General features: G+C 40.6%; 1 protein-coding gene across 7 annotated transcripts in view; it reads left to right on the forward strand.

Annotated features, from left to right (window-relative positions):
• Positions 1-16,908, forward strand: part of nav1b (neuron navigator 1b) — a 101,998-nt gene that overhangs the window by 69,176 nt on the left and 15,914 nt on the right. For 6 of the 7 annotated variants that reach the window (XM_074665918.1, XM_074665945.1, XM_074665927.1 and 3 more), the window contains 7 exons: positions 10,978-11,128; positions 12,249-12,549; positions 13,432-14,176; positions 14,835-15,251; positions 15,861-15,902; positions 15,997-16,157; positions 16,732-16,896. In XM_074665918.1, coding sequence (XP_074522019.1) covers positions 10,978-11,128; positions 12,249-12,549; positions 13,432-14,176; positions 14,835-15,251; positions 15,861-15,902; positions 15,997-16,157; positions 16,732-16,896 — 1,982 coding nt within the window. Of the gene's footprint in view, positions 1-7,298; positions 7,555-10,977; positions 11,129-12,248; positions 12,550-13,431; positions 14,177-14,834; positions 15,252-15,860; positions 15,903-15,996; positions 16,158-16,731; positions 16,897-16,908 lie in introns of those variants that run through there. The other variant, XM_074665971.1, reaches the window with a different exon arrangement.

The following is a 16,908-nucleotide window of genomic DNA, read 5'->3' on the forward strand; positions in this document are numbered from 1 at the left end:
GACTCCTCCATCTCCTTACCAGCCATGTGTATAATGGACCATTACAGCAGCACCCCAGGGAGCATGAATCATACGTATATCATGTCTGCGTGTGGTCGTCTGGGTGCTCAGTTTTGACTCTACTAGTGCATCATTCTCAGCCCCAGGTGGAAAATGTGACACCATATTGTATCACTGTCTAATTACAAAAACGTGAATCATGTGGTAGCTGTTAGACCACAATCTCTGACTCCTCACTATGTTTGTTTACACGAATGAAAGATTATCTGCTGTGAATATAGCTGGTTCAGATTAGCTCCTCATATGCTGATTTATTATTTGGCTCCACTTCAACTTTGTATAGACTCTGAGTCTTTGCTAGTTAGACAGCAACAAAGGTCAGACTAAACTCAGCATTTTAAAACAAGGAAATTAGAGCAGAATGCTATGACCGTTAACTTTATAATTTTGGGTCTATGCTCATAGTAGTGTGAAGTATGTCATTGTTGTATCCAAAATGGATGCTCTTCAATTTGGCATCTTAAATGAGAAACTGCTGGGAGAAATGTCACGCAAGTTAGACTACAAGTTTCTGCAGACAACACTGAGTATGTTGTCACCAAGTCTCACTGATGACAGAAAGTGATTTTCTCAGTTCATTTTCATGAGCTGGCTAGTTCAAACACCTGCAAAAACAGGTAACTCTAGATCTATCCTGCTCTTCTGCTAGCATCATAGTGTATTGGCTTTAGCATTGAGTAGCTTTTTCCTCCATAAACTGCAGAGATCAAAACACCACAGAACAAAAATAACAACAGATTCTTGATTAATATTGTCGCTGAATTATCTGTCAAGTAAAAAAAAATACATTAACTTACTAAAACCAGCTAAATAACCAATATCTGTTAAATTTTTCGAAATTCATTGAGTTATAGAAACTGGTTTAGTAACAAATCCATTTAGGTGGAATAAAAACCCTGTTAATTAAAAAAAAAAAAAAGTTAAGTTACATGAATCGTGCTAAGTTTTGGAAACCAACTAGGTTACGGACACCCGCTAGGTCATGGAAATTGTGTTAAGTTCAAGTGGCAAACTTCGGTCTAAAAATATGAGACAATGCAGAAGTGCTAGAATCTACTTTATATCAAGTGTCCGCTTAAGTTTGACCCCTGAAGTCACACACACACCAAGCCAAAAAAGCCATTTTCAAAGCAGAAATAAACATATTTACAGCCTGGTAGAAAAAACTTCTCCTGTCTGAATCAGTAATTTCCCTATCAGCACACACTGTACGGGTGTTTTGTTTTGTTTTGTTTTTTTTTTTACCCTGCAGTTTGGAGGATGATAAGATCAAGAGTTCACCCAGCCCATGTGACTGACAGGTGCCCGCATCACTTCCAATATGGCCGCTCCAGCTAATTTGCTTCAAAAACCCATTCCTGAAACAGATGGGTGACATTGGGGGGGGGGGGGGGGGGGGGGCTACGTCTGTTAATTATACAGTCTATGGTAAAGTTACAGAAATCCATTGAGTTAAATAATTTTTTCCCAATACTCTGAAGATTTATGACTGGGTACGTAAAACTGAAAAAGGCTGGTGGTGATAGCTCTGCTAATGTTAGCCACACTCAGCAAACCAATTTGACATCATTTACCTGCAGAGTCTGTGATCCATAATTTTTTTTTAGACCTTTGTACCTCAAGACAATACACCAGAACTTAAACTTACTGTTTAAACAACAGACTTGTTGTTCTAGCTTTTAGGGATTCTGCTCCCCCTCTGATTATAACACGGACAAATAAAGCTTCACATTTAGCGCTGCACTATGCTAACATTCGTTTTTGTTTTGTTTTGTTTTGTTTTGTTTTTTTGCTAGAAGGATGGCAGTCAAACTGTGGTTGCTCAGTAATCTTCACAGCTAAATAAGCTGCTTTTTGAACTTGGTTTCCAAAGTGTTTATTTTCACTGAGGTGGATGCTTTGAAAGCCTCTTGACTTTGATATTGTGAGTGTCTGTCAGCTCCTTCAAACCAAATTCCTGAGGCCTTCAAGTGCAATATCAATCAACCTGAAATTTGGAAAAGGGAAAAAATACACTCAGATTCACCTCAATACTTTACAAGAAGAGACACTATCAGGCTGTAAGTGTAGCTCTGCATGAGCTCTCAGGGTAAAGTGTGCATCAGCTCTGTTGAGGCTAGATCTGTGGGGGAAGTTTCCTGTCTGAGGTTGATGGGGACTGTTTATTCATTTTCCAGTCCAATAATCAGACGACGAATCCATTTTCTAAGAATCTGTGGAGATGGGGCGCCCGGCTGCAGCCAGGCGCAGTCAGTGATGCATCTAAGACCCATTTACCATGCTCTGAAATGCCACCGCAGCCCACTCCCATTTGCTCAGCTAAGGTCAAGCTCAATCCAGATCAAAATTAGGCACCAGGGAGATCAGAGATGTGCAGCAGAAACAAGGCTCAGTTGGCAAAGCTGTATAGTGCCTCTGAAGGAATGAAACATAAACAGACATGAACCAGTGAACAAAGTGTTTGCCTTTGTGACTGTTTTTTCTGGAGTTTTTTCCCACATTGTTCTGTTGAACTGAATGTACAGAGTGGAGGGATGTCTGCTTTGTCTCTGCATCAGAGTCCAAAATCCACTGAAGTACTATTGTTCTTTCTAAATGCCAAATTGTTCCCTTCGGATGCATAGTTACAGAGCATGGGCACTGAAGTGTGGCAATATGAGGCACAGCTTGAACTCATTGTGCCTCCTGCTGGACATCTAGTGTCATGACAGCAAAAACAGCAACACAGCTCAGGGTCATTCAGCTTGCTGGATTTGTTCCACCAAGCCCCAGTATAAATCCTTTATAAAAGCAACATTAAGTACTTTTAAATAAGTTTTAAGTTTAAATCAAAACTTGGTAAATTGATGAATTTATGTCTTATAAAACAAATTGCACCTCTGTTTTCTTCTCTTTCTCTTCTCACTCTTTCTTTCTTTCTTTCTTTCTTTCTTTCTTTCTTTCTTTCTTTCTTTCTTTCTTTCTTTCTTTCTTCTCTATCCAGTTACAGATCACTACTGTTTCAGTTCTGGGAGTTAATCAGAATCAGAATCAAGTTTTATTGCCAAGTACATTTACACATACAAGGAATTTGACTTGGTGTGTTGGTGCCACAATTAACACAAAAATAATGTGAACAGAAGATGATACAGAATTACTAGCTGTACACTCTGTAAAATAGTAAATAAAAAAAGTTAATATTTATATAAATAATAATATATAAATATACAAAAAATATAAAAGAAAAGAAAAGAATAAATAATGCATATTTTTAGAAAAATGAAATATAATAATAATAATAATGATAATAATAATAATAATAATAATGATAATAATAATAATAATGAGAAACTCTTCTTTAGCAGTGTTTATTGTATATTGTTGCACACCTCCACACTATACCTTGTATTTTCTGCCTTATATTACTGTCAGAGTTAACCCACATCATAATTAAAAAAAAAAAAAATACCTTGATGAACTCCAGTCGATAAGCCAAATTAAACTTTTGAGATACGCAGGACTTAAATAAAAGCTGAGATAAATTAAAACTGATAAAACGGGTATCAACGAAATATCACAGCTAGATAAGACAAAGTAAAGCATTTAATTGTGATATTTTCCAACACCACAATTACATGGGAGGCACATGATTTGGAAAGTAACAGGCCTTTTGTTCTTTATCTTGAGTTTTTTAACATCTAATTCAGGCTGTATATAATGTTAACTTAAAAAAATGAACAAACTATAAACTAAAGTTTCTTAAACTTCCATAATGGAAGACTAACATTGGACTGTGTTTTTTCCCAGTCTTCTGAATGATTGAATTTTGGTTGTTTTTTTCCTAGCCCAGAAAATACTCTTTGATTGCAGAAGATAGCCATCTAAAAACTCTCAACCGTTCTGCTAATATGCATTTTGCGGCATCTCTGAAGGTTAGGAATCTCACTTTTCTATTTATAATATTTTATAGTTTATAGGCTATTTTACAGCTTTTAGTTTTGCCTTTTATTCCCAAGGTACATCTTCAACCATACTGTAGGTGATGTAGTGCTAGGTCATGTCTTTTTTCAACATGACGGTGCCTCTGGCAAAGAAAAAAAAAAGGGGGGGTGACCATGAGGAAATTGTTATTGTGTTTGATTCTTGTAGTGCACAGGATCCTGACCTCAATCTTATTCAGCACCTTTGGGATGAACTGGAACAACAATGTTTTGTGAGAGCCAGGCCTTATCACACAATGTCAGAGCCAGAACTCTGTGACGCTCTGCTGATTGAATTGGAGCAAATCCCTGCAGCAAGGTTAAGAAATCTTTCTGGAAGGGCTTCCCAGAGGAGACTTATTTACAACACTCAGAAATGGTTGTAAGATTTTAGTCTGGCCAGATATGCTTTGTCATGCATCATGAAGCAGATTTCTTTCTATATGTTTTACATTATCTTGATGCTAATAGAAGAGAATGAGTATGAAGATGATGCCTGATTAACATCTGTATCTCATCAAAAATTTAAATGAAAACTCAAAGTGTTTCTCCGTTATTCCCAACAATATGTACATTTCTGGATCTGAAGACAGCTCAGTTTACTCCACCAGAGGCACCAAGCCATAATAGATCAAAAGCTACAACAGCAAAAGGTCAAATCATGGAAACGGTTTCCCATCCAGTGGCCTCAGGGAAAGGTAAGTACAGGTCCCCATGTTGATACGACCCCTCACAGATGGACTGACCCTCTAATTTAGACAGTTTGTAAATATGTCCAAAATGCACTTTGTTTCAGGAATCCTGAATCGCCTTCCACCGAAGCAAACATACTGAGGATGTGTATAATACAAGCCATTTGGTTATCTGTGCTCGACAGCTGTTTCTATACACAACTCCAGGCTTGTTTAGCGGCTCTGTGGCCAGGCTGAGATAAACAGGAGACGTTTGCAGCACAGCCCTTTATTGGTACAACGCAAACAATTTGTAACACCTCTCATTTATTGCATACAAATGTGCAGCTAAGACTTTATTCTGCTGTTCAGAAATGAAGCTTTAAAGCAAACAGGTTTTAAAACAAATATCTTATGGTTTTTGTGAGAAAAACAAGAGGGGCACCAGCAGAGAGAAGTTCTTCTTTAGAGGATGATCAGAGAGACGATATGAAGAGACAGAGGCAGACACAACATCCTTCTATCAAACATCTTTTTCTCTTCAAAGATATTTCAAAGAAAGCATGTTTGCCTGTGTTTTGTACACAGTGTGACAGCAGAACAGCTGTTTAATTTAACAGGAACCACAGAGATTTTGCATTTTCTCATAGCTGACTATGTATTCATGTTACAAAATGCAGCCTAATTTGGAAAAAACACAAAGAGCCACAAATTTTCATTACATCAAAACTGAAGTTCAATTTGTTCCTGTTTTGAAATGTGAACTTTTGAAGATCTTTGTGTGCTTTTACCATTTCCTGCAGTTTTGTTTAAAGCATCTCCTGAAAGACAAAAACTCACAGATTCATGTCATTTTGGTTGTGCACAATCTTTGCAGCTCTGTTTTGAGTCCAGCTAGATTTACAGAACACTGATTTGTTCTAAGATGTGGATAGGGTGTGGGATGTACTCGACCCACAGAGCCTGTACCTCCTGCAGTAGTTTACAGAGACTGTTCCACTGCTAATGAGAGGGGGAGGGAGGTTTTCCAAGGCTGCCCAGGCTTCACTGGAGGTCCTTGTGTCATCTGTTGGTTTGTGGTTGCCCTTTTCATGATTCAGGGTTCGGTGATCCCTGTACCTTGGGCTGAATTTTTCCAGCCAGGCCCCCAGAGAGAAATAAATGAGGAGAGAACATGTTTTATTTTTAAGGACATTTAATCATTGCACTGACCTCATTAGAGAGGGGCTGATTTCAGGAAGATTCATTTTTTGCAGCCCTTTGTCTTGTAAAACACTGGCTAAAACTCTGACCCACTTAAAAAATCAATTGAACATTTAAATCAACTTTACTTCACAGTATTGGGTTTGAGGTGTGTTACAGCTCACAGTCTGAACTCATACTGCTAATCTGGAAAACATTCCTGAAGCAGACACTGAGCAACACTGGAATCACATTTATTAGCAGCTGGCATTTGTTTTTACATCTGGTTCTTTTTAGTGCTTTTTTTTAGTTGCTATATGTGATGTTGCAGAGTCATGAAAGTCTATTTCTGTACGGTTCTTACGTGTGTCTCTTAGCTGAAAAAGATCCACTGAAAGTTTTATAATAACACTACAGTGGTGGACTGTGAATAAAAGGGAAAAAAAAGCTGGTCAGACACTTCAGGCTATTTTCTTTAAAACTTGAATTCCAACAAAAGTGAGAATGTAAAATTATAGTGAGTGTGGATTTTACATTTGAAGAGTGGACCTTTAATTATTTGTTTTCCAAATTCAAGAAATGGGTAAGCCTACATTATACTGTATTAGTGCCTTAGGCCAAAGACTGTATAATACAATGAGGTTGTCTCTGTGACATCACCCATTTGTTTCTGATCCGAAGTTTTGAAGCCCATCAACAACCTTAGCCATGTTGGTAATGCTAAACCTACACCTACAGGGTGTCCATCTATTAGTCAGGTCAGCAATGCCCTTTATTGAGCAAAAGTTGTACATGAAATAATTGTAAAAATAACAAATTATATTCAAAAGAAAATGTCCTGTCCCTTTGTTGCTTTAAAAATTAGCTTTTTGTTTTAATTTTTATGTGGTTTCTGGTATTTCTGCAGCCAGTTTGAAGCGGAGCCTTGAAAAACTGCTGTTTTTAGCACTTCCACATTGAGCTTGATAGGGTTTTTTGTTTTTTTGATATGGGGTTGCTGCTTAGTAGACTTGGTTGTTGTATTCTTTAGTCTATGGTTGTAGGCTAATAATATTATGAAGGATAAACTTAACTTCCTGTGAGGAAAAAATGGTGCTACAGACTTTAGCTAGGCTAAATTTTTCACAAGGATGTGGCTTAAGCTTTACACAAGGTCCCTAGTCTTGTTTTTGCTGAAAAAAAAAAGCTTAATTTTGTCTTCTGTACTCCGAATATATCTTAATTGCTACTTTGAGATACGGTTTTGTGTCGATAATGTGTCGAAGTCGTACAGTCAACGGTTAGAGCCGGTAGATAAATGGGCGTTGTCATGGTAACCACTTAGCCCGCGCCAGCCCTTGGCCATTTCACTGAGGAGCATCGGGGTCTCTGTGGTCTCATCATCCTTGCCTCCCTTTTCCCTCTTTCTTTCATTACCATTTTTTTATGAGAGGGGGTGTTGCCTGTCCGGCAAGCAGCGGACTGCTTCTTTGCTCTCTGCTCGCTGAATGGGAGAGGAGAAAAAGGTGGTCTACTCTCTGAGGAGGATATGAGTTTGAATCTTACCGTACGCATACAGATAATTCAGGGAAAGTTGTACTTACCAATTAATGGTCACAAATGAGCGGTCGTGTTTTGGTTGGGAAAGTGCCTCCTCTGCAGTCGGTGCCACGGGCTAAACGGACTTTACTTTTTACACCAAGGTAAATGATGTGATAATATTAAGAAATGAGTTTTACTGGGATTATTTTAAGATGTTTTGAAGTCGGCGTGAACGTGTGTTTGTAGCTAAATTAGGCGACTAAACATGTCCCGGCTGTTGATTAACGGTACAGTAACAGACGGTAGAGTGGAGCTGGGTTTGTGTGACGTTGGTTAATAGTTCAAGCGTTCATTGTGAGCTTATTAGGACTTATTTACCGAAATATACTTTCAGAGTTTGGGTTTGAGAAGTTGTGGAAAACGAACAAGTCCTGCTTTGCGTCTGGGACACGTTTAAAGACCGTCTTGGCTGTCGTTTAACTGAGCATCGTCGAATATGATATATTAGTGTCATAATCAAGATAACTCCAACCTTAACCTAAGCAGCCAAGAAGGCACCACTCTAATAAACTTAATGAGTAAAATGAATTATTCATATTTATTTATTGGATTTGTTTTAACCAATTTTATCAAATTAAGCATTTATTGCCAACTTGAGGAAGAAGGAAATGTGCTGAAAATAAATAAAGCTTATCTTCATGTAAGCCTGATAGTGACACACTTTTGTTTGATTAGCATCTTTTTGATTCAAGTGTAAGCTTGTGTTAGTATAGTCTTATCTCTAATTATGACATTTAGCTGCTTATTTTTAAGAGAAAACTTGTTAATGATACGATTTTACTTACTTGGCTAACATAGTTAAGATGTCCAGTGCTGCACATGTAGTTAAAAATACTGAAGAAAAGTGAAAAAAAGTGTGCTGACAGTCAAAATTAAGACATTTGGGGAAACATTTGATTCTGGATGACACTGCAGTTCTGCTGCCACAGCTATCTCTGTAATAGAGGATGTCTTAACCACTCTCTCTGCAGATGCATTCACCCCAGGAGTCTTGTCTTTGCTGCAGAAAATCGCTGGTGCAAAAATAATCTGCAATATGCTTTATTCTACATCAAGATACAAAGTTTGAATCTCATTTCCTTCTTGCCAAACCATCTTTTCATACCTGCTTCTTCTTATTGTGCCTGTGTATATAGTGTGCTACACAATGTCATTGTGTGTTTTCAATTCAGTTGTCAGATCCAGGTCCAAGCCTGGACTGTAATTTTTAACATCCCCACCCTTTTCTTTCAGCCACCTCACAAATGGTACCTCACAGCCCTCTTAAATCAAAACATTTTCACAGCAACCAGACTCCAAATAATCACCGAACACACAAATCAGAGAGATGTTGGAGTAGAGCCACAGAAAACAACAAGTTAATTGCCACCCTATGTACAAAGTATGCACTTTGCTGGTGTACTCCCACCCTCTCCTTGTCTGGATTTCACCTCTGAGTGCAGACAGTTTGGCTTGTAACACCAGTGGCCCTCCTGCTTTTTCTTCCACTGTCATCCTTGTGTAGTTATTCACGGCCCCCTTGACAGAGGTGGTATTGTTCGAACATACCAAGAACATGTGGGCTTAAGGTAAATCAAAATTATTCTCCTTATTGATGGGATCTTAAAATTCCCAATTCAACATGAATCTGTGGTGTTTCCCTCCCCTTGTCAAACTTCACCTCTGAGGTCGTGAATTTCTCACCACAAATCACTCAAACGTTATTCTAATGTGTCCAAAAACTCCACACGGACGCAAAGTGTCAGGATAAACTTCTCCTCTGTTTTACAACTGTGACTACAACTCAACTGCAGCCATGTGATTAAATCCAACCCTGAATGTGTACGGGACGTTTTTGTCTCCCTGTATTTTTCTATGCACTTCCATGTTCCATGCCTCTTCTAATTGCAGGCTGCCGAGCCACAAGGAGCATTTTCAGCTCAGTGGGGAAAGCAAAAGAAAGGGAAAAGAACTGAATCAGCTCAAGCAGTGACTCAGCTTTTACAACATTTTATTAATCTGGCTTTTCCGCTTCTCTACATTTTTTTTTTGCCAACCTGAATTTGATCACCACCTGTGGTTGCCAGTTGCAAAGAAGGGGAACGTAATTACTAAATATGAGTTGGACTTGAATTTGTATCTCAGGAGATATAATTTTGAAATCCAACAAGCCATAATTGCTTTTCTTTGGCTTTTAGAAGTGTTTTATTCTTCCATTTCAGACTCTTAATTGTTTTGTTTCCTGTAACATTTTGGTTAAATGAACTCCTGCATGTTGAATGAACCCATCCAGAGGCTTGATGCCCAATGAGCAGTTTGCCTTGGCTTCCATTTGCATGAGGAGCCAGTCTGGCAGCATCTGTTTCATGCGGTGCGGGGCTCCATTGAGGAGTAGAGGGAAAGGTCAGGGAGGGTTTAGTATCCTGTCACTCTGATTTCCTCTCATCCTGCCTCTTTAGAGCAAACCAGACCGCTTTGTAAACCCTGAGCTGTCAGTCACTGTACTTTTCGTGCAGTATGATTTATCAGCACATCCTGCAAAGTTTCCCTTGAAGCTTCAGGCAAAGATTAAAGAGGGCTGAACCCTGCTTAAAAACAGTTTTCTTGACTTTCCTGGTGGTTTATTAGATTTATTAGATAATGGTTAAGTTACATTTCATTTAAGTCACCGGATTTTGCTTAAAACTTGTTCACTTTCTTGCATTTTTTAAAGATGTGTCATATCTAGTGAAGAAAAGATACACATTTGTCAAAATGAACTAACTACATCCACTCTTTTTTGTAGACTACAAATAATGTGTTAACAGTGATAGTGCTTAGTATGAAAGTTGTTAAGTGTTTGAATTGTATCAGATGACTGTAAAGAGGCTGATTGTGCTCAAAACTTTTCTATTCCCATGTTACACGAGTGTCACCCCCAATGATATCTTATCAGCTGTTACTGCTTAAAGGTTTCACTGTGAGTCTTGTATTTTATTTAAAGAGATGAAGCTGATTTGAAACACAGATGTTAAGTCCTGTCCAACATGGCATGAACAAGTAATGATGACTGAGTGAGACGTTGTTGACTCTTGGTTTGTCAGCTGCTGATCAGAGCAGAATTAGAAGAGCTTTAAAAGGCTACAGGGTCCAGAAACAGTTGGTTATAATTATTGTTATTACAGAGGTTGTAAGTTGGAAAAAACTGTGCGGTGCATGGTCCTAAAAGTTTTGGAGCCTCTGTCTGGACAACTTGGTGATTAAGAAGCCCGAACTTTGTTGCGTTTTAACTGCCAGATCCACTCCTAAGGCTGTGGTCACCATATGGTCCAGACTCTGATGTGTTGGTTGAGTTGAAGCAGCTGCAGCCGTGTTGAAATTACCTGCTTGTTTGAGCATGTGACCACCTCCAGAGACAGCTTACAGCGGACAGATGGACGTGTCCCTGCTCCTGCCAGCCTTTTTACTCTTTAATCACAGACTACTGCAGCTTGATCCAACGTTAAACACAATCGTGGAAGTTATTATTTCAAATGTAGCTCAACAGTCTTCCTGTCTTGTTTCAGTTGGGACGAGAGCAGCTCCATCAGCAGCGGGCTCAGTGATGGTGATGGTGATGGTTCAGAGAACCTCAGCTCAGAGGAGTTCAACGCCAGCTCCTCCCTCAACTCCCTCCCAAACACTCCGCTGGGATCCAGACGCAACTCTTCTGCCATGGTGAGCTGAAATCCTAAATTTAACAGCCTTTGACAAGGCTTGGCTTTCCTTCTTCCTCACTTTTTTTTCTAGCAGCAGTGCTAAAGCGAGCAAGGCCTGTTTGGAGCTTTTCCAGATCTTCACCCTGTGATTTTCTCTGTATTGTGTGTTCAATTCAAGTCCTTTGTTTTGTCAGGCCAGCAGAAGAAACCACAGACCTCGCCGCTGTCATTGAACTGAAGAAAAACATGATATGATACTGAGTTTAATAAATCTGTTTAACACTGAAGGTCTGTTTTTATTCTGTTCAAAAATTATACAAAAATTTCTGGCAGTCCCACTGTGCCCTGTAGCTCCTCTTCTGTTACATCTGTTTGCATCATTGTGATAACTCACACAACGTTTGGAGCTGAGAGATGTGGAGTGATGAACAAATCCTGTCAGATTTAATATCAGCTGCTTTCAGTGTCTGAGCTCACCTGAAGTTGTTAGAATGCGTGCAGGAATATCTCTTTTTAGATTCAAGATTGTCTATTAAAGGAGACAGGGTAAGACTAACATTTAAACAGGGATCATCAACTTTTCTTACATTTTAGATTCTGTCTAGCTTATGCAATACTCACTCTGAGTAAGATATGACAGTCTCTACCTTCCACCAAAAATCATTTTGTCTCTTCGCTTACTTTCAGGCTGCTCGGCAGGAAGACGTGAACATTAGTGCAACTCAATAAGCCATCTGTCACTCTTATTTTATACTAACTAGGTGCCAAAAAGCAGCATGCCCAAGTTTGTCCTCAGTGCCACCTCCCCTAATCACCACAGGAGAGTTTTTCTATGACAGTGTAGCTTTCTTATTTTGTTCTTTGCACAGCCATGTTTCATAAAAACCTCCTCTGAAGTCTTTTTATATCATTCTTTATTTTTTATTAATCCATGAGAGTTTTAAATCCATAAACATTTCCCTTTTTTCCCCCTCAGTGTTTTTCTTTAATCCGCTCAGGGCACATCAGTCTATCTCTCCCTCTTTCCCTCAGGAATGCAGCCGAGATGAAACAAAGATTACAGAGAAGAGTTCCACAGATAACACAGACCATGACTGATTGTTACTCACTCTGCGCCTTTTCCCTTCCTCCCCCTGCAGCTCCGCACTGATGCAGAGAAGCGCTCCCTTGTGGAAAGTGGACTTTCTTGGTACAGTGAGGATGGAAAGGCCAGCCATAAGCTTGACAGTAGCAGCTTTGACTCGGGCAGCCTCAAGACAGAGGCCCCGAGCAAGTGGAGGAAGAAACCTCCGAGCATGAGCGAAGACTTTGGGCTGAAAGGAGAGCTGAAGAAACCTCAAAGTCTGGGTCAACCTGGAAGCTTCAAAAAAGGTCGTAATCCACCGATAGGAGTGACATCCCCCATCACACACACATCTCAGAGCACACTCAAAGTTGCAGGTAACACATTTTTCACCTGTGTTTCCTTACCCGTCATTTCCCTTTGCTTGATTTTCCTCTTGTGTAGGAATCTGCTGTAATACAACTGTTTCGAATCTGTTCGAAACTACAACATCTATGCCAGCCATTATTTCTTGTTGGGTCCAAATGTGAAACAGAGCCAGTTTGTACAGCAGCCAAGACAGATATCTGCTTGGTGTCAAGATGAATACTGAAGTATCCCCCACAGCAGAAACCAGGTTTTAATTTGTAGCACAGTGAAGCATACTGGAGGGGGAAAAAAGCACCATGAAATTCATTTCTCTGAAAAAAACCTAAATCTTAGCTTGGAGGCCAAAGACATTTTTTTCTACTGTTGAATCAGAAAGGAGTCTGTTTCTTTAGAAGTCTGCAGAGACTCAATGTCTGCAGAGACTAAATGTCTGCAATCAGCAGCAAGTGAATTTACTTTATCCTTCAAAAACAGGCTTTGCTAAATGATTAAAAATGAGTTCCCATACCAACATTTTTTGGTCTTTTGTTTTAATTTCCCCGACCATAAACATAAATGATTAAAATAAGATCTGATGTAGTTAATCAGGCTGCTGTTTTTAGGGAGGAAAACTCTCATCTTAGATTAAATTTGACTGCTGTTGTATAATAACTTTTCCTTTTGCTCCTGATGCTGGGGTTTAAAAAATCCAAAGTAACCCTTTGTTCTTGTTTTTCAACTTATCTACATGTTTGTCGTCTCTGTGGTTCACTCAAATAGCTGTAAATAGCAGATAGGTGTTATCTTTACTCATATTCATATTCCTTAAATTTTTTTTTATTCTAGGCTTACTTTTTGAGAATTAATGTAAATACAATCACAATATTGCTTTTCTTTCTATCTTTATGTAGCACCCAAATGTGAGAGACCTCCGGATAAATCCAAGATTCTAATCAAAACTGCTGGTCTACAACGCTCTCGATCAGATGCTGGCAGAGATCACCATGGAGAGCATCGAAAGCCCCCATCAGGTCTAGTAAAACCCACTGCTGGAGCTTCATTTCTCTACAAGAAACCACCAACAGCCACTGGTACTGCCACTGTGATGACAGCAGGGGGAGCCACCATCTCCAGCGGCTCTGCCACTCTGGGGAAAATCCCCAAGTCATCTGGCATCCCTGTGAAGCCTGTAGGAGGAGGACCACCCACAGGGCGAAAGAACAGTTTTGATGCCAGCAGCGAGCAGGGCTTCCTGGGGCCAAACGCCCGCAACAGCATTCAGTACCGCAGCCTGCCTCGACCAGCCAAATCAAGCACGCTCAGTGTGATCGGTCGACCAGCATCTCGGCCCGCCAGTGGTACCATTGACCCCAGTCTGCTGGCTTTGAAACCCGTCCCCATAGTCTCCACAGGCCCCAGGGTCAAAGAACCAAGCAGCAGTAAGATGGCCAACAGAAGTACAGGACCAGTGAACCAGACGGACAGAGAGAAGGAGAAGGAGAGAGCCAAGGCGAAGGCTGGGGTCTGTGACATCGACTGTGGCTCTCTGAAAAGAGATGAGACTCAGGCCACTGGAGAGTCAGCTGTGAAGCTGCATGGCCTGAGGCGAACCAGCAGCAGCAAATACCCTGAGCTGTCATCTCCCACTACACCAAGGTGTGTGGTTTAGATTGACTTTATTCAACCTGTGCTATGAAAATCCCCTGTTGTACAGCAGGACTGCAGAGAATGTGGTTTTCAGGGTGTTGTTAATAACAAAGTCAAAACATTGCCATGTTAATATGAAATCATCAGGATCTTTTCACAGATTACTGTAGTCTAGTTTTCTCAGCAGCATCTCCTGGTGCAGGTGTAGTGAATTTTCTCACTCTTCAACGCTTCTTTGAAGTACAAGTGGAGCCTAAATTGTGACTCCTACAGGATTACAAACTGTCATCTTAGAAATTTCAACAGCAATATATCTCTCCACAAACAATTTCCCAGTTACTCTTTTAAACCACAAAACATTTTTAATGAAACTCCCTACCAAGGAAATGCTCTGGTGTAAAGGGAACGTTATTGCTTTGGATTTATGTTGCTGTCAAAGTATACAAGCAAAAATCTTAAGAGACCTTGGAAAATACAATCACTGCTTTCTGCCTGCCTAGAAATTGCTGGAGGTACACTGGAAATAACAGAAAGGAAAACATATCAAGCACATGGAAACGTATATAGAGCTGTGAGGTTAATGCCCGATCTTAGGTTGTTTGTCCATAAGGTCAGAGGGGCTTTTCTTATTTCCATGTTTCATCATATTTCTTTGTCTGATCCTCAGAATGCTGAACTCAAAGTCTCTTGGTCGTCCTCCAAGCTTGGCTCATTTGGACAAGGTCAACTCAAACAGTCTAGACTCCTGCGTGACCATCCAGGACCTCCCTCCCAAAGTCCCCCCATACTCCAAGCTGCAGGACTTGGCTGGTTCCCACACCTCTGCCCGTCTCACCCCGAGCCCAGCACCTGTGCTCCACATCGATTCCCAAGGCTCCTACACCAGTGAGAGCCTGAGTCTCAGCGGGTCGCCGCTGCTCTACCCCAAACTTACAGGCATGCACCGCAGCATGGAGTCCCTGCCTCTGCAAATGAGCGTGCCTTCCAGTGCGAGGTTTATCAAAACTGAGTCACATGACAAAGAGGAGCGAAGCACAGGAACCTGGGGAGCAGGAAGCAGGACGTCTCTCAACTTGCAAGAAGGGTAAATGTTGTCTCCAGAAGAATCTCACATCCAAAAGCCGGCATTGGGTTTCTGACTTAATATAAAACTCTGGATTTAACTGGTTATAAAACAGCAATTTACAGCATTTTTTACAACTGCAGAATGACTACATCTTTACAACCACCTAGCAATGAAGAAATATGTGTAGTTTCTTGTTTTTGTTTATTTTTTTGTTGCTAAAGTAGTTTGTAAAACAGGATGCCCAGTAGACAGCTGAATCACTCTGTCAGTGGGCTGAAAGTTTTTTGGCCCCAGACCATACCAGCAAGCCAAAGTTTATGAGCCTTTCTAAGGAATGAGACCCTGAGGTGTCATTCAGAAGATGAAGCTCTCAATCCATCCAAAATTGACTGTTTGTCAAGGAGATGGTCCGAGCCATTTCCTGCCAACAGGATGTACTTTAAGGCAGTCCCACGCTGTGTGCACGAAAGTCCCCGCTGTGCCACACATAAAAGAAATGATGATGAACCCATGAGATGTCAAACCTTGATAGAATACTAAACTTATGAGACAAATAAGAAGAAAGTTATCTTTTTAAGAGTCTTACTTGTATGCTGTTTAGTTATGTTTTTTTTTCTCTTCTTGCAGTTTGCAAACAGACAGAAACACCCTACCAAAGAAAGGCCTAGAGTGAGTAAAAACAGTGAATATCCATCCAAGCATCTGTCTAAAATCTGTGATGTATCTTTACTGTGTGAAGTTAAAACGCCCTCTCTTTCCTCAGACGCTATGGCTCAAGCCTGTCAGATAGTGATGGAAGCAAACCAGGAAGGCGCCACTCCCACACCATAGTGAGCATGACAGAGAGCGATAGCCCCCCTCAGCTGCCTTCTCCCACCCGCCACCTCCTCCCCTCCTCTGGCAAGGCTCCTCTCACCAACGTGGGTGAGTCTGCTTGCTCCATTTCGCTGCCAAGTTCTCAAAGCTCTCCTTCTGTAAGCGCTGAAGCTAATGAGACTCGAGGACTCTGATAAGCTGTGTGACTTATCGTTGATTATTATTTAGGACAGAGGTATGAAGTTCAAACTGAGCGGAAAGTCTGGATGAGTTTTTACGCTTTACAAATGTTGTCAATACCAGATCCACTCATGTCTAAATGACAAAATAACATCAAATTAGTCTGGTATCAGATTAGACTTTGAAGATATCACTGCATCAACACTCAGTTAGACTTCATACAGTCTGAAATATGCTGCAGATGGAGGCAGCAGGGGGTCAAGTCAGGCTATATTTATCTCTTTGACTGTTGTGGAACCGTAGTGTTGCCTTTCACTTAGTCAACAGAAAAAGGTGCCAGTCCTAGGTGTACCGTGTGTGTATGTGTGTGTGTGTATGTGTGTGTGTTGTTGGGGGGAGGGCTGGCAAACGATTAAGAAAACGTTTCTCTCCTGCACTGCTTTCTGCAGTTTTTATCTGAGCTAATCACGCTCTTTCAAAACATCTCCCTCTTTTATGACAGTTGCCCCAATTACCCCGAGGATATCTCGCTCCAACAGCATCGGCCCCCCCAGTGAGTCATCCTGCGATCTCTATGGATCCTCCCCCCTGGGCAGCAGCATGTCCCTGGCTGACCGACCCAAAAGCGCGATGCGCTGTGGGTCTTTCCGAGAACAAGGGGACGATGGTGAGCCTGAAG

Source organism: Halichoeres trimaculatus, unplaced genomic scaffold (assembly GCF_033239565.1).
Source record: "Halichoeres trimaculatus isolate MK-OKI-2021-1 unplaced genomic scaffold, fHalTri1.1 fHalTri1_scaffold_1, whole genome shotgun sequence".
Taxonomy (NCBI): domain Eukaryota; kingdom Metazoa; phylum Chordata; class Actinopteri; order Labriformes; family Labridae; genus Halichoeres; species Halichoeres trimaculatus.